Consider the following 18,715-nt stretch of genomic DNA (forward strand, 5'->3'; position numbering starts at 1 on the left):
TGAATATTATTTTTTTATGGAGCTCATTTTTAATATCGGTACTTTTAGGGTGAATGTAAATAAACCTGATCATGCAATAAACTCAGTGTGTTCTTTTTTTTTTTTGCCGATTTAAGCTAAAACACCATCAATGTTCTCTTAGAAGCAGCATCTTTCAAGATAACAGAGGCAGCACTAGGCTTTTGATACCCACTAAAAAAATAATAAATAAGCAACTGACTTTTGAGCCCTCCCCCCAAGGGCGTGTATTCAGCTCAACAGGCCAGGTGCTCAAAAGCAGGTGAGGCCAGTCCTGTGGGGTCTCCTCTCTTTGCCCTCCTGCCAAGAGATCATTCCAGTACCATAGTAACCCCAGGAAAGAGGGGCCCTTTTTTTTGTAAGAAAGAATGGTAAATATGACCATGTTACACACAGCAAAATCAAACCCACTTCTATGATGAAATAACCATCTACTCTAGTTCCCCCAAAAGATTCCGTTGACGCCAATTTTAGTGAACAACAGTTGGAAGGGACATAAAAGCTGGCCACCATTCTTTACACAGAAGCCAAACCGGAACCTAACCCCAGCATATATTGTATACCCATGTCTATGTGCAAGATGGGAAGTATATGCCTATATATAAATATAAACACATATAAAGCTAACTTCCAGTGCTCGGAAAACAAAAGCTATCCCCATATAACAGCCAAATTCTGACATAACTCAGTTTGGACACCTCATCTGGTGTGCACCACACTCATTCTCGGTGTAAACCCCACGCGCCGGGCAATGATATACTGTAATGTCACATCGCAACCTGGATTTACTACAAAGGGCCGCTGACGAGCTTCAGAGCAGTAGGTGTATTTCACACTGAGCTGGTTTTTATGAAGCACACTTCACCGCCCAGGCACGGCACCTGGATGATGGATGGTGAAAGGTGCATGACAAGCTTCATCCTTGTTTGTAAATCTTAACTGTTCCCGCTCACTAACTCTGAAGGCAATTTTCAAAGACAGCGGCAGACAGAAGGACAGCACAGCTTTCCTGAAGGTTATTCAAGTTGTACTTGGCCTGGGCCGGGCCTCTGAGGAACCAAGGAGGGAACATAAACTCTGGAGTTACTCCGCACCGTGCCTGAGAAAAACCGCTGAGGCCCTGTGGGCTCAAGTCAGAATCAAGCGAGGAAATCTCACGCGTGATCACGTTGGACGCTCTGCCCAGAGCGGCCACTGTCCATCCAAGTTCATGCCCATGTGAGTGTTGCCTCTTCAGGATTTTTAAAGACAGGGGGTCATGGAATGAGTAACAGAATAAGCAGATTTGATGGTGTGTCATGTGTCCACAATAGATGGGGTTCCCTCCACTGAGCAGGCAGGTAGGGGCCTAACGTCACACCTGCATCCCATCAAGATAAAATTAGCCCCGAAAACACAGGCCAGCAGTGTCTAGTCATTGTGTTCAATCTGGTTCTTTCAGGACACTTGGGAGTTCCTAAAAGTGTGCTTTCCAGAGCTCTGCCCTTTCCGTGTCCCCTCCTGACTGCAATCTTTAGCCCAAAGGAAAACCCCAGCAAAGGTGCCCTGTTTTTCAAGAACAAGTTAAAGATGTAAAAGCAACCTCATGATAAGCCACTGACAGACTAAGTAGAATGTAAAACACTGTCTCTCTCAAAAATTATCTGGGGAAATTCAACAGGCCTTTTATTCACACTAATTCTAAAATAACAACCATGTCTATGGAGGGAAAAAAAAAACTTTTAAAAAGTGGTTTCATTTCAATTTGCACTTTTAATTTCAAAGCTAATAACTAGTCATTTAATTTTGCAATGTCTGCCTTTGTCAAATATTACACTTGCACTTTACTCCCTCCTGTTAAATAAAAAGAAAATTCAAATATCATCGCAAAATTAAACAGTGACTTTACCATGTCAATCAAGTCATAAAGGTGTTTTAAAGTTTACATTTAGCTTGGGGAATAGCAATGTAAATACCACACCTGATACCCTGTGGATTTTTTTTCTTTTTTTTTTTCTTTTTTTTGGCGGTAAGCGGGCCTCTCACCATTGTGGCTCCTCCCGCCGCGGAGCACAGGCTCCGGACGCGCAGGCTCAGCGGCCATGGCTCACGGGACCAGCCGCTCCGGGGCATGTGGGATCTTCCCGGACCGGGGCACGAACCCGCATCCCCTGCATCGGCAGGCGGACTCTCAACCACTGCGCCACCAGGGAAGCCCCCTGTGGATTTTTTAAGGCTGCTTTCCGGGGTTTTTGACCAGCTAAGTCAGCACTGTGTTCTCAGCTTTTCCACCTGCCACGAGGAAACGAGGACCCCCTTCTCTTCCCTACTTCACAGGCATTGTCTCCATACCTCAGTGTCCTCGCGTGCAAAATGCGGATGATACTATGATGACAAGACTCAAATGAGCTATCCCCACAATGTGCACAGGGCATTGTCTTACAGACAGTGTGAGAAGTACACGTTTGTGAGAAAAGCAAAAGGAAAGGGAGGGAAGAAGAAACCACAGGATTTACCAGCAGAAAGAACACCAGGGAAGCAGTTCAGAGACCTGAGCTCCTACACTGGCCCCTCTTCCTCAACTCTAGAAACAGGCTCAGAGATGGCACGGCATCCTGCCTGCAACTCCACCCGGTCTCTCTTAGCGTGAACAGTGATCAAGCTTCTCCTGACTTCTCATGCAGGGCTGTGTTATCAATCAAAAACCCGTCACAGGCAAAGATTTAAGTCTTTAAAATTCGAGCTTTTCAAAGGGAAGATTCTACATGATATAAATCCAGGATACGTTGCAGCCTGGGGGTTGCACCCCACGTTTTTCCATGACCGATTTATTTCATCAAGTGCTTTATCGGAATGCCTAACTCTGGGCCAGGGAGGCACCAGCAGAAAGAATCCAGAGGCCAGTTTCTTATTCATACAAGAAACCATGAAACATCCCAGGAGTCCCCTGAGAACATGGTGTCACGCTAGGCACCTGGAAGACTACAGAGATGAATGAATGAGATCCCTGCCCTTCATGTGTGAGAATACACCCTGGAAATTCTTGCTGAAATGCTGCAGTGAGTGAACTTCTTCCTTCCATGAGTGAGTCTGACATCCTTCAGGTAGGCCCTGGGAAGTGCCTGCTATTTCTAGACTGATGGTGGCCTTGTCAAAAGGCAGTATGTTACACAGAGGACATGTTAGAGTCCCATCAGCTCTCTCTGTTTTCGTGGAGGGAGAAAAAAAGTTTGAAAAGAAGACAGAAGCCTGTGTGTCCTCATCCAACAGCATTTCAGCTTGCCTTCTATACTATTCTTTAGGTATAAAGGGACCTGCTGGTGTCCTTATATATTCCTCTTCCCTGGTTGTTTCTTTGGAAACATATTGTATATGTGATATATTAAAAATAAGTCTTCAAAGCTGCCATTTCTCCATGTTTATCATATGCTTAAAATTAGTTGTGGGCTTCATGTTCCTCACTCAGCAGGCCAGCACGTCTAGCCAGTTTCGAGAATCACAATACACATATGGTTCATTTCAGGCAGGGTCCCTGCAGGGCTAAAAACACAGCCTCCTTGATGACTGTGATCACCCTCATTTGTACGGCCCAGTGCCAGGCACTTGCTGAAATCAAAAGATATATAAGACATGGTGATGGGTCTTCACGTGAGATTAAGGGAATTGATAGCTGCTGCCATGCTTTCACATAAGTTTTTTTGTGATCCATATATAAAAATAGATAAAGCTCTTATTACCCTTTTCAACCTTCCAGATGAGGGATCTAAAGCTCTAAGAGGTTAAACAAGCATCTTACAATCCAGCTCAGAGCTGGGGATCTGAGCCAGATCTTCCCTCCTGGGGGGTCCGTTCCTTTGCACGCATCAGACTCCACAGTCACTGCCAATGAATGGTGCACTTACCTCTCTGTTCAAAGCTAAAGCTGAGAATAAGAAGGTCACATAAGGAAAACAGGTTTACCAGCCAAGTGCCCTCTTCTTTGAAATTCAGCAAAAGATAAGTCATTTCCTAAAGCGCCAAAGCTTAAACTCAACACTTTCTAACTGTTGCATAAAACCCATTCAGCTTTCTTTAAAAAGCAGAGAAAGCAAGGGGTCAATGTTCTTCTCTCCTACAGGCTTGCCATACAATTCAAAGCAGAACATACACACCAGAAGCAGCCCTCAGATTCCTTGGCCTGCTCTCCCACCTGTCTGAGGAAGACTAAAACATTTCCAGAAGAGCTTTCTCCCTGACAAGAAGAACTGCCTGAAACATCAACACAACCCTTGCAGAAAGGAATGGTGGAAGGAAGATCACCCTGCCCCTCTTGTTGCATGTGTGATTTAAAGAGCTTGTCTACACCCGGGACGCGAGCTCATCCTCACAACACCTGTGTGGGCTCGACAGGGCCAAGCTCCTCCCACTTCTTTAACAGTTGATAAGACTCAGGCTCCCAGAGAAGAGCCTGAAACCCCCAGGGCTACAGCTGCTCAGTCATGTCTCCCATTCAGGTGCTGAGCACAGAGCTACCCCTTTCCTACCCCCGCCCCCCGCAGCTGCTCAGGACAGCTATCACATCACCTCACATTAAAGGCAGCTTTGGGGTCCTGGATCACGAGTGAGGAGACCTGAGGGTGCTTCCAACAGGCAGCACAACCTCACTGTTCTCACCTGCAAAACTGGGAGGTTCGACCTCATCATCTTTTGCTAAAATCCAACTCTAACGCCCAGCATTAAGCAACTCCATTCCATGGGTGAAAGCTCAACCACTTTGCATTTAGTTGTGACAACCGTGGGGAAGGTAGCATATGCCATCAGTGAAATCAGGCACTTCTAGATTCATCGGCCTACAAAATTGCCAATGCTGAATGCATTCATAAAATCCTATTTGGGAACACAGAGGCCTCTACAAGCTGCCCAGACATTACAGAGAAACATGAGGGCTTCAACTCAGGGAGACCCTTCTGCTGACCTTGCCATCTGACCTTTGGGTAAAATGTAAACACTCTGCACCTGGCCTCAGAGCTGCTCACATCCTACGTGTGTCAGATGACTAATACGTAAATAGCTCGTGATAGGTAATAAGCATCCAGATGTGTGTTTCTGTCTCCTAAAAACAGCAGTTTGAATGTAAAGGAAGGGTGAGTTTGCACAGGAGCCTGCCATTTATCTGAGCTAGAAGCGGCGAAAGCTCCAGAAGAAACAGGAGGCACCATTTCTAACTTTCAAACTGAGATCACAAAACGTTATAAAGAGACAAAAAGATCGAAGCATGTTCACCTTTACCATTTTAAATCTAAACCTCTTTGCAAGTGTTGTCCAGCTATATACACTCCGAGAACTTATTCAAGAATTCACCTGTAGAGAAAATGCCTATTTACAGGCATGAAATGCCACCTCCCTGTAGACATGTGTGCATCTACTGACACGGAGGTGTTGCTGTGCAATCTGCCTGCTTATCCCAAGTTGAGGAAGCGTCATTTCCAGAATGCTCCTACCACCACTTCCTGAAACGCCTGCACCTGTTACCATGACCTGGCCACACTCACACATAAACCAGCCTTCCACTTGGGCACTAGGTCAGTGTTTCTCAAACTACCTGCAAGGAAGGGCCTGTTTTGTTTAAATTTTTTTTTCAGTTTCCAGTCCACCACAGTCTGATGCTTTTATAAAATACAATAAAAATGAATTACTAGAATCATAATCCAAAAAATGGAAAATAACAAGTGTTGGCTAGAGAAATTGGAACGCTCATACACTGTAGTGGAATGTAAAATGGTACAGCCACTGTGGGTAACAGTTTGGAGGCTCTTCAAAAAGTTAAACACAGAATTACCACATGATCCAGCAATTCCACTCCTAAGTATACCCCAGAAGAACTAAAAACAGGTATTCAAACAAAGACTAGTACATTAATATTCATAGTAGTACAACTAACAATGTCAAAAAAGGGTGGAAAGAACCCAAATGTCCACCAACTAATGAACAGATAAACAAAATGTATATCCATACATGCAATCGTATTAGGCTATAATAAGGAATGAAGCACTGATTACGTGCTACAACTTGTATGAACCTTGAAAATATTATGCTAACTGAAAGAAGACAGTCCAAAAGGCCACATATTATATGATCCCATTTACACAAAACATCTACACTAGGCAAATCCATCGAAACAAGAAAGCAGATTAGTGGTTACCAGGGGCTGGTGGAAGGGAGAACGGAAAGTGACTGCTTCACGGGTATGGGGTTTCCTTGTGGCGCGACGGAAATGACTTGGAACTAGATAGAGGTGATGGCTGCCAAACACTGTGACCTACTAAATGCCACTGAATTGTACACTTTAAAGTAGTTAATGGTTAATCTTATGTCAGGTGGATTTTACTTCAATAGAAAAATGAATTGCTAGGAAAGTGAAAGACAAAAACTACGAGCCCCAAGTTTTTATTGATTCAACAGAGAATTGCTCTGTCAAACTGCTGTTTACTCTGAATTCCTCTGCTTATCTCCTCTTAGACCAGTAACAAAGCATGCACAGCCCCACTCTGGGGACCACTGCCCTACAACGGGTGCCCTAGGGGATCCCACCCCACCTCGCTTACTCAGAGACATGCTATCGTCCCTGACAATTATGCTCCCACACATACCTCACATTAGCTAATCTTTATAATAACCTATTATGATAACCCCCTTCTTTAAAGAAGAGAAAAGGAGCTTCCTTGAACTCACCCCCTCCTCCAGGTACTGCCCCATTTCATTACTCCCCTTACAGCAAAACCCCTTCAAGAGCTGTCTACACTCACTGCCCCAATGCTTCTCTCCCACATGCTCCTGGACGCACAGTCAGGGTATGGCCCCCACGTCCCCACCACAGGGGCCGCTCGTCAAGCCGCTGATCACTTCTACCTTTCAACAGCCCATGGTCAATTCCAGTCCTCAGCTCATCTGACCTCTCAGCATTATTTGGCTTAGTTCATTGAAATGCTTTCTGTACTTCCCTTCCTTAGTTTTCTTCCTGCCTCACGGGTAGGAGAAGGTACCTACCTGACTCTCCCCTGCTGGTCTTCCTCATCTACCAAACTTCTAAACGTTAGAAGGCCTCAGAGCTCAATCCTTGGTCCTTTATTCTTCTCCGTCTATACTCACCTCTCCAGGTGATCCCACCACATTAACTTCAAATGACATCTACGCACTGAACGCTCAAGTTTCTATTTCCAGCAGGGAAATCGCCCCTCAGCTTCAGACTTCGTACATCCAACTCCTACTTGACGATCCACTTGGATGGCTCACGTACATCTCACACTTAACACATGCAAAATTAAACTCCCAATTCCTGCAAACCTGTTTTTCTCATGGTCTTCTTTATCTGAATAAGTGGAAACTCCATGTTTCTACTTGATCAGATCAAAAATGATGGAGTCATCCTTCACTCCTCCCTTTCCATCCCATCCCAAATTCATCACCAAATCTTGTTGGTTCTATCTTCAAAATGTATCTAGAATTCAACCCTCCCACACTGCCATCACTCCCACACTCCCACCCCGACTATGCCACTGCCATCTTTTGCAGGCATTATGGCCACAGCCTTCCAACTGGTCTCCCTGCCTCCGCCTTGCACCCCTACAGTCTGTTCCTAAACAGCAGCCAGAGTGATCTTGAAAAACCACAAGCAGACATGTCACCCCTTTGCTGGAAACCCTCCAGTGGCTTCCCACCTGCTTGAGATAAGAGCCAAAGTGCTTGCAGTGGCTCACAAAGTCTTACACAACCAGGCCCCACCATCTCTGATCTATGTCCTAACACTTTTCAAGACATAAAACAAAGTGAGAGAATGGCTCCTAGCCTTTTTACAAAGAAAAACATTAAACAGTAGCAACACAGCAAAAGGAAAACTTTCGCCGTAATTCTTTTCCCTACATTCTATTTTCATGTTGTAACCTTCAGCAAAACCAGAGGAAAACCTTGAACTTGGACTCATTTCTTTGGATGGTAAAGAACGGTTTATGTTTAAAGAAACTGAAGAAAAATGACTTAATAGACAAATTTATACTTAAGTAAGACTTTAACGAAAACATTAAACCTACTGAAAAAACTGTTTTTCAACTTACTTACAAATCCCCACCTAAAATAACTGATATACTACTTACAAATTGTAATTTATTTATTAATGCAACCAACCAAAGGACCTCAACTCAAACTTGATAGAACTGATAAATGTAACTGGTTATCAGCCAGCCTCTACCACCTTCTCACAAATGACTATACTGATGCCCCCATCCCCATCGCCGCATCCTGCCACTAGCCTCAGCCCCATTTACCAGAGGGCCTAAATGGCCCCCACTTGTGTCGATGCTGATGATAAAGATGAGGATCCAATGCCCCAGGAGGTGATCCTGAGGTGTTCCTATTGACCCCCCAACTTTCTCTTTCCCCACCCCTTCCCACCTGCTCCGTAAAAATGTCATGCAATGTAGGAGCCCAAGACACCATATATTTGGAAGCCGTAAAGCCGCATTTCTTTAAAAAATAAGCTAAGGTTTGGATTTCCTATTAATCCATATCCTCCTTCTCCATGGCAATTCCAAAGTAGATATTACTGAGATTCCACTATATTTCTTCCTAGCTCACTCCCTCATGTCTGAAGTGAGCTAGAGAAGGATCAGAGGTTAAGCCTGAGGTCTCCTCACACCACACTTTCAAACACACTCTTTCAAACATACATATCACCAGAAAAGTTTTAGGAAATCCTAGGTGTTATTCACCCCGTCTCTCACCATGGACACTGGGGTGGCTGGTCTTTCTTTTCCTGGACTGTAACGTCTCTCCTTCTGAGCCTTTTCCTTTTCTGCCATAAATTCAAATGCCTATTGGTCCTCTCCAAATTCCTTCCTCTCTGCTCTAGTAAATTTCCTCTTACCTTTTTGTCGCACTGCCTTGCTCTGAATTTACACCTCTGTCTCAAGAATGCCAATGCTTCTAAAAATATTCCACTATTCCTAGAGCAAGGAGCTCAGACAATTTCTTCCTGAAAGTAAGTTTCAGTCCTAATTTTCTGTATGAGCAAATGTTTTTTTAACTGCTCCATCCCTAAACTCTGGCTCCATGAGACGATGAGTTAGGAGTGTGACCTTCCGGGACTGTGTTTTCTTATCGAGCAAGTTTACTTAAAAATCATACCTGACTCATTTATTCCTTTGTTCATTCACTCCTTCATTCATCCACTCAGCTGAAGAAAAACAAATAGGCATCACAGCAGCTAAAAAGGTACATAAAATGTGTTCTCTGTCCTTAAGGAGCTTATAATTCACATAAATATATAGAATCAAAGGCAGTATGAAAGAAGGACCACGTGGGCAAACATTACATGGTATGAATATTTACATAAAGAATTGTGTTTGTCCGTTCCTGGCAAAAAGTGATTATGAATGGGTCAAAGTGCAATCAATAATGTGTACTTCAGTCTCTCCATAGTTCAAACTGGTCAGGTTCCCTCGACCTATGTATTCCATATTAACAAAATCCTTTAGTTTATTTTAGTATGGTAAATAAAGCTTTTTTAGACTTCACTGTTCTGAATTTGGAAATCAAAGCATGGTTCTGATTCTCACTCTGTAAGCACTCGTTTTACCAAGAGGCCAGTTCTTTATAGAGAATCACGTTATTGAGAAAACCAGCTTCTTTTGTCTAGTGGAGTCAGTTCTAGTAGTCGATTTCTCTACCAACTCACTCACTATTGCCCTGATTTTCACTCAATTGCGTATGCTTCTCACTTTCCTACATCAAAAGATGATGCTTAAATACAAAGAACTTAAAAACAGGGCCTGGAAACACAGCAGCCATAAAAGACCAGCCTACCATCGCAGTGTAAACATTGGGGAGAAAGTTAAAATTGAAGTTGAGGAATTGTGTATTTCAAAGTGCTCTGGTTCATTAAACAGTCATTTTTTATTTTAAAGCCATTATATCAGAGTTATTTGCATTGCTACTGCATAAACTCTGAGATCTATTATATTCAAAAATGTTTTATTATGTTATTCTATTTCCTCCCGCAAAAGATGAATACACCTTCAATTTTAAATTGGAAAAGTTTTGGAAAACGATTCTTCAATAGACAGAGATTCATTTCACCAAAAATATCAGGACTTGAACCACATTTAAAGTGCCCCTGATATTACATATTGATCCTCCAGAAAATACATCTTTGGCTTCTGATGGTAGTCTCTATCTTATTCTTATCACTCCAGGTGTCCAGAAAAGAGAAACATGATATTAAGAATCTAGCAAAGCAAAATCATTCCATAACTGAATACTTTAAAGGATACTATACAACCTTTCCAACAGCTGCTATCTGGTAAGCTATTAGAGAGGACCAGAGACCCAGTGCTGGGCAGGTAGCCTCTCTCCACCTCAAATCCAGGCTGCGTAACCAGGAACCTACCACTCGCTTTGGCTTCCGAGTAAGAGAGGCCGTCCTCAAAGGTGAAGATCTGGGACATGCTCTGGCCCAGGTAGGAGGTAGGCGGGTAGTAAGAATGCATCCTGTACTGGGAACTCACTGCGTGGAGGCTCTCCGAGTTTTTCATCTGCTTAAGAAAAAAGAAGGAATGTGTTGAAACCAAAGTTGCCTATTATAAGAATTACCTAATTCTTTAAATTAAGGGAATAGCTTATTAAAGTTGGAAGTATCCTCACCCATGAATATGCCCCTCCAGTGCACAGACCCTGGAAATACTAGAACTGTGCAGCCTGAGGTGCCTTTTCGATGCTGGAGGCCCCTCTAAAGTACCCCTCTAATTCCATCTGGCCACAGGATGCTTGACTAGTAAGTACAAAAGAGAACAGGGCAGTAAAGACCAGAGAGCACTGCTTAGGAGCCAGCACAATCCCCTGAAACATTGACCAGCACATTTGACCAGGAGCAAGTTATTTAACTTCCTCACCTTTCCTCCTGGGTAAAACGAGCATCTTACACCTTGGTTACCTTACAGTGTTCACATCAAGAGAATATTTTTAAAAAAAACACGCAAGCCTTGTGTGAGGGTCATTGTTGTCGTCAGCATGAGGCCGTGCTGGATACTGTCACTCAGAGCCCATTCCCACCCCGTCCTATGCTTTTCCCTGTAGCAAGGAACAGAAATCTGGGATCTGCTTCTTCCAGATGCCCCTGTCACCAGGCTTCTGGAGGTGATTTGGATTCTGCTAATAGGACATAAAATGAGATCTGGTAGGCAGAAGGGAGGCACATGCTGCTTCTCCAGCAGTAGTGGCAGCTGACATTTGGCAGTCATGCCTTTTTCTGGCAATCAGACCGTGGCTTTGGGACCATCAGGCAGCTTTTAGGTAAGGAGCAGTTCCCGCAGCTTCCTGACCTCTCATTCAAGGCTAAGGAGATGGAAACTCCAGGCTTGAAAGGGGTCCCCACTCTTGCTTTCCTGGCTCTTCCTGGCCACTTCCATGAACATTAGAATTGTTCTCAGTCCTGCACGGACCCTGGTACAACAGTGAGCACTAAACACATGATCAGATAGATCTCCACAGCAAGAACAGCTCAACTAACAGCTAGACTCAAGTACGTATACTGCCTTTTAAAAACTAAATTCAGGTGGCATTAACTTTATTTAAAAAGTCAACATAAGGGAATGTTCAAGGATAAACCAACTCTGTTTAAGAATTAAGGCATAATTTCAAAATCACGTTTTTCAATCAAATCTTTAGAATACTACTTGATAAAGAAAATAGTAGCAACTTGACAGATCCTGGCAGGATAAAAGTAGGTACTGGGCTTCCTCGAGATTTACTATGAACATCTAAATTCTGGACAATTTCCCAAGTGATATAGGCCTAAGTAATATGGCTTTGCTTGGTGGAAAGGCCTAACTCCCTGATTTCTCTGTGCTAATCTGAGAAGCTCAAGGGATTCCTTTTTGACCCTCCCAACTGCTCCCCAGCACAGATGTCTGTTCTAATGGGTGGATTATTTCTTCTTGCAGAAGCAAAGAAGACTCCATTCCACTTATTTCCTTACAAGTTAAGTTTATCTGGCAAGTTCCCTTTATCCTTTCTAGTTTGTTTTTCTGACGCATATAAAATGTTATCCCTTCTAACTCAATCACCCCGCTTTCATTTTCTACCATTATATAAATCTTTACTAAATAAGAGGGCAGGCAAGCTGTACTTGGAAATAGCCAAAGGGGAAAAACCGTCTGCCTTTAATGAGTGAGCCCAAGTCAGAAGCCATTAAGGAGCCATGAAATCATTTAAAGTGAGGATCAATGGTCAGTTTACTGCACAGACCCAGTTATCAATTAGCCCAGTGCTTCCCAGGGCTCTCTTAATGTGTATTCAAATAGCCAGGGGATCCTGTTAAAAAGTAGACCCTGATTCAGCAAGTCTGGGGTGGGGACCTCACAGTGTGACATGCTCTCAATCAGCATCTCAATCAGGAGATGCTGATTCTGCTCAAGGGACTAGAATAAATGATCCTTTCTCCCATACTTGGAGCCTTTAAGGGCCATGACCAAAGGAGGACCTTCTAAAAAAACTCTTTTGAACAACTGTTTTACAACCATCAACTTTCCACCGGAACTGAGGGAAGGTGGAAATGGTGTAAAAAACATTTAAATTTTTTTCATTCTTTTTCTTTCTATATATGAGATTCCCCCGAGCTAAAGGATCCTTCAGGGGTCTGCTGCCTTCTAACATGGCTGCAGCGGGACTAACAAACTCAGCCACACTTTGCATTAAAGAGCCACTTCTGCCTCTATAGACCTCTGTCAAGTCAATCACACAGTCTAAGTAATGAACGCTGAACTAGAGGCTAAGTGTCGACTTTTAAGTACAAAGCGCCGTGATGTAACCCAAGGAGCCTCCCTGCTCTAGGTGGTGAGTTGGGCCCTTCTCCTTTCAGTTTGACAGTATCTTCCAGTAAGTTCTTCAGGAAAAATGCTTTTCCGTTTTGCCCACGTACGAGAAAACTGACAGGACTGACCCTGCAAGCCTCTGCAAAATACTGGATTTTTTTCTTTTACTATGAATTTTATGTAAAACCTCTTTTTAAAAGTTTTCACTGTGAGTCTAGAGTAGGAATTGGCAAACATGTTTTGGTAAACGGCCAAAGAATAATTATCTTAGGCGTTACAAGCCGCAGGGTCTCTAGACAAATCAGAAAATGAATGGACATAGCTATGTTCCAATAAAACTTTATTTATAAAAATGCACCCTGGTCCTCAACCTTCACTCTCACTAGAATACAGGGAGGTGGGGACCCAGCACTGATGCCTGGGCTCCACCCCTAGAGCATCAGACTTCACTGCTCAGGGATGTGGCCTGGGCCCTGGGTTTTTTCAAAGCTCCCCAGGTAATTCCAGTGTCACACCAAGATTAAGAAGCAGTGTTCTAGGATTACCTACATATTTCCCATACCCGGAGAAGTGTGAAATCCCCAGTATCAACTAAAAAATGCAAAAGGTTACGTCTGAGAAACAGACTAGTCAACTGCTGCTAATCCCAATATGTATAATACTTAAAAAGAGATTCAGATAAACTGTAGAGTTCTTTTTTGTCTTTCAACTAAAGCTTACCGGAAAATAAACACAATTTCAAATCCATGTATACGTTTGTTTTTCCTTAATTCCTTTTCTGTTTTCAGAAAGCATCAAATAACAAGGATTATTTGGAAACAGATACTGAGTTAACTGAACTCAGACTTTCGACTTCTCTAATGAATCCCTAGATGACTGAGCTATAGCAAAAGAAGACCTCCAGCAAAAGAAGAAAAAGATATAAAGGGTCAGACTCCACCTGAGATTATTAAAATGTGAATTTACTGAGGCCCCCAATCGCTTCACCGGCTCCCAACTAGAAGAATAATCTACAAATAACCATCCGCACAACGACTTGGAAATAAGAAAGAAGGCCGGTTTGATGCATTTCAAAGTGCACGTGTAAACCTCTGAAACATGAAGTTAAAACTGAATCGTGCGCTTCCCTGGTGGCGCAGTGGTTGAGAGTCCGCCTGCCAACGCAGGGGACACGGGTTTGTGCCCTGGTCCGGGAAGATCCCACATGCCGCGGAGCAGCTGAGCCCGTGAGCCATGTCCGCTGGGCCTGCGCGTCCGGAGCCTGTGCTCCGCGATAGGAGAGGCCGCAGCAGTGAGAGGCCCGCGTACCGCAAAAAAAAAAAAACAAACAAAAACAACAAACTCAATCGTGATTCACCCAGAAAGTCCAGAAAGAGGTGTGGAAAAATGCGATTTAAAACTCTAGATCACTTCTTACTCCCTTCTAACTTAAAAAAAAAAATCACAGCCTGCGACATTGGGCTGAGACAAAAACGGGTAAATGAGGAAACCTTTGAAATGTCCTGTTGTATGATATTTTAAACCAGTAGTACTCAGCTTGGGGTAATTTGTCCCCTGGGGACATTTAGCAAAGTCTGGAGACACTTTTAGTTGTCACAACTAGGTGTGTATGGGGGGTGCTACTGGCATCTGGTGAGCAGAGACCAGGGACGCTGCCAAGCATCCTCCAACGCGCAGGGCGGCCCCACACAGAACTGTCCAGCCCAACATTCTGATGGCGCCAAGCTTGAGAAAACCTGCTTTAAACCAACCGAATACTAACCACCCCCTTGTGCTCAGCTCCTCATCTCCAGCTAAAACAGCAAAGCTCTACTGAAGGATAAAAGGTGCTCCCAAATGGAAGGGACTATTCAGTTCTGCTGAAAGGATACAACTTCTCTTTCCTTTATGCAATGCTGCCTTGCTTCTTCTCAAGATTTTATTTTTTATTCCTTTAAATTAAACAAACCAAGTAAAACCTAAAAGCCCAGGATTCCAGTGCATTACGACTACTATTATTATTAGCATGTGGTAGCTGGCAAGCAAGAGGCATGTTTTATACCTTATTACCCACCCCAAGTCTCTGAACCAGAGCATGACCTACGCGGGAGCTGGGCTGGCGGAGAACATGAGCGGTGTCAGTATTAACCCTGGAGGAAAACCTAAGAGCTCTGGGTTTTATTTTATTAAACTGTCGAGAACATACAGCACAATGAATCTGAACCACAGGTTTTCTTCTTATATACCACAGTCACCCTTTTTTATAATAACGATAAAACCCCAACAGAATGTAAAAATGTTAGACCCCACTTACTTTAAAGAAAAATTCCTAAACACTACTCACTGGTGGTCTATTAACAGTTCAGATAGGAAGAGTCTGGTCTCACACTGAATCAAACACTCCATCCGGGGAACAGCTAAAAGAGATTCCTGAAAACCAAGTCTGGTCTCGTTTATATCAAGCAGAGCTCAGCTCCACAGAATTAGAGTCGGCGAAGAAAGGGGATGGTCTTCATAAGAAGACTGACTGTATAAGCTAAAATTCCTAATTGCAAACTCTGATGTTTAAACAAACAGCGTGAAGATCCCGCTGGCACTGACATGTGACTTATGGGCTTTTAACTGCAAAAGCCACATGTGGGATAAAATTTTGGTTTTAAGAGCAGAAACTTTTTTTTTTTTTTGCGGTACGCGGGCCTCTCACTGCTGTGGCCTCTGCCGTGGCAGAGCACAGGCTCCAGACGCGCAGGCTCAGCGGCCATGGCTCACGGGCCCAGTCCCTCTGCGGCATGCGTGATCCTCCCGGACCGGGGCACGAACCCGCGTCCCCCGCATCGGCAGGCGGACTCCCAACCACTGTGCCACCAGGGAAGCCCAGAAACCTTTTTATAAAACAAAGCAGGGCTCTTCGCATGCTGTGGAATTCTAGATCTTCTGGTGAGCTTAAGAGTGGAGGTTAGGGCTGACTTTTTTAAACTCCTATTAAAGAATTTCTTTAGTTTTAAAAGAAGCTTCTTTTCAAACTATTTGAATGGGATGCCTGTTCTCACGCTCACCTGATGGCACACTGAGAATGCTCCTAGCCCAGGGACCTTAGACCTGGGCAAGGTGCTTTCCCTAAAAGGCAAGTGCCCATCCCCCCTCCTTAAATAGGCACCTCATTCATCCTCTGGGATTCCACACATGGCAGCTGGAAGGAGTTATTTTTAATGACTGCTGTTATACACACATTTCAGAGATTACTGAAACATCAACAGACCCAATGCTGAGTCATGTGCCACAAGCAGGCTCCCGACAGCTACAATCCATCCCTCCCTTCTTCCTTCCCTGTCCCTCTGTTCCCCCGGAGGTTATTTTTTTCTCCCCTAACTTCGTTAGGAGTTAACTTCCTCCGCTGGGCCCACCTTACTTTCTCTTAGGTGCTATATTATGGAATGTCTTCCACTCCCCTCCCTAGAGCCAGAAAAAGGAAACAGAGGGAGACTGGCCTGTGAGGACTCAGGCCTTTGGAAGGGATTCCTGAAGAGCCAGGGGGACTCCTTCAATGGGGGAAAGAACTGTGTTTGAGGGTCAGCACTTAGATGCTGGAGAACATAGGAGCTGTTTGTCCAGAAATGCAAGAGGTGCTCTTCCTCCTGAGAGGAAGTGGGAGGGGGAAAAAGGAGACAGAAAGACAATGTGCATGCAGTATGGCAGAGAGGACAAACAATTTAAGAAATGATACATCGAAGATGTTTAAAATTACAAGCCCCATGTTTCCCAGAGCTTCAGAGCCTGTGACACAAGTGAAAGCAAAACAAAACTTGTGTGGGTGAGCTTTTCCAAAAGGATAGAAGAAAAGCAGCTCAATTCCAGGCTGGACTAATACCAGAGTAGATTTTTAAAACACAAAATACACCGTAAGATGAACCATGGGAAAAAACATAGACCCTGGAGAAGGCATAATATAGGAGTTCACATCACTTTATAAACTTTAAAATATGGAAACGGCATATGATACCAGGATTGCACTTGCATTTATTAGTGGTCCATTTCGCTTGTCCTTAGTAAAAATTAAGATGCAAATAGGGACTTCCCTGGTGGTCCAGTGGTTAAGAATCTGCCTTCCAGGGCAGAGGACGCAGGTTCCATCCCTGGTCGGGGAACTAAGATCCTACATGCCACTGGGCAACCAAGCCCGCGCACCACAACTACTGAGCCCACGCACCTCAACTAGAGAGTCTGCGTGCCACAAACTACAGAGCCCATGCACTCTGGAGCCCATGTGCCACAACTAAGACCCAACGCAGCCAAAAGTAAACAAATAAAATGTTAAAAAAAAAAAAAAAAAGATGCGAATAGCCCCACATTTTCAAAAACCCAAACTAACTTCCTAAAACTTCTGTCACTTGGTTGTTCTCTCACCATCGGCATCACTGGCACAGACAGAACAGCTTACTCCTCTAGCCAGTTTTACAATATGCAGCACTGTGACCCTTTAGTGGGCCCCAAAGTAATTCAGCGGCTGCAATCAGCAAATATATATACCTTTAAGAACAGTATGGAAATGAATGAAATGAAACTGAATAGAGTTCAACAGAAATATGAGAATTCACTGTATACAATACGGTAAGAGCGGTTTTATGAAACTTTAATTTTGTGTTTATGTGTAGGTATAAAATATACTGGATCACAATATAAAATATTTCTCATTGTGGGTCTTGGTCTAAAATGTCTGAAAGACACTGGTGTAAGGATCAGGTGAAGGGAAGTAAGGACCTTCAAAATTAGGTACGCAGGGGACTTCCCTGGTGGCGCAGTGGTTGAGAGTCCGCCTGCCGATGCAGGGGACGCGGGTTCGTGCCCCGGTCCGGGAAGATCCCACATGCTGCGGAGTGGCTGGGCCCGTGAGCCATGGCCACTAAGCCTGCGTGTCTGGAGCCTGTGCTCCGCAACGGGAGAGGCCACAGCAGTGAGAGGCCCGCGTACCGCAAAAAAAAAAAAAAAAAAGGTACACAGTAAGAAAAAGGCAAACTCTGAAAATGGTTCCTTTTCCCGGAACCTGGGAGGGTTTTATGCATTTTCAGGGTTCACAAAAGAGAGGGGGGCAGTTCATGTGGAAACAGCCTCTGGGACTAGCCCATTGTCTCATTCACAAATCTGAAACACAAACCCAACTGTGTGACAGACTTCCCACCTGAAGTCACACAGAGCCAGGCAGAAATGCAAGCATGATTCACGTAAAAGCCAACAGGAAACAGCTTTGGTGAAAGAGCTGGTTTGTATTGTTAAAATTGGGTTAATAACTATCAAGACATAGTACTCTCCACTCTAGCGTGCAAGTCTCTAAGAGCATGACATTACACCTCTGCAGAAAGGTGGAGGGAGCTTTGGGAATGGTGACATTCTTAATGTCACTTTCCAGAGAAAATGTACCTTGCACATCTCACATCTAAGGGGGGTCGGGGGGCGGGAGGTGGACAGGAAACTGTAGATACTTGAGTCCTCATAATGTAATCATCCTGAACATAGGGAAAACCTGCTCCAAGACATCAAAACCTTGGTTCAGCTCACAAGGGATTAAGCAGAGAAGGCAGGATGCCAAGGCAAGTCAGCCTCAGAAGCTTCTCTCTACTAAACCAGGCCACCTTTCCCATTTTAAGTTAAGGCACCTGCCTATTATAAAGACCTAGTCATTGCTTTTGGATTTTAACAACTCTTCACGTTTTCACTGTTCCAAGATCAAATTGGGGGTCTGAAAATGAGAAGAAAAGATGCCTGCAACCACACATTCAGGAACTTTGATTTTAGAACCAGAAGTATCAGAGGCATCCACTTTTGTTCCCATATTGATGGACAAATTTAATTAACCTTTGCTACGCTGTTCCAACCTACTGTTTTAGACAAAACTAGTGACC

General features: G+C 43.9%; 1 protein-coding gene across 3 annotated transcripts in view; it reads right to left on the reverse strand.

The window, feature by feature from the left end:
- Positions 1-18,715, reverse strand: part of DMRT1 (doublesex and mab-3 related transcription factor 1) — a 104,728-nt gene that overhangs the window by 31,210 nt on the left and 54,803 nt on the right. For all 3 annotated transcript variants that reach the window (XM_029203714.1, XM_029203713.1, XM_029203712.1), the window contains one exon: positions 10,418-10,562. In XM_029203714.1, coding sequence (XP_029059547.1) covers positions 10,418-10,562 — 145 coding nt within the window. The remainder of the gene's footprint in view (positions 1-10,417; positions 10,563-18,715) is intronic.

The sequence above is a fragment of the Monodon monoceros genome, unplaced genomic scaffold (assembly GCF_005190385.1).
Source record: "Monodon monoceros isolate NGI ecotype Baffin Bay Population unplaced genomic scaffold, NGI_Narwhal_1 Super_Scaffold_5, whole genome shotgun sequence".
Taxonomy (NCBI): Eukaryota; Metazoa; Chordata; class Mammalia; order Artiodactyla; family Monodontidae; genus Monodon; species Monodon monoceros.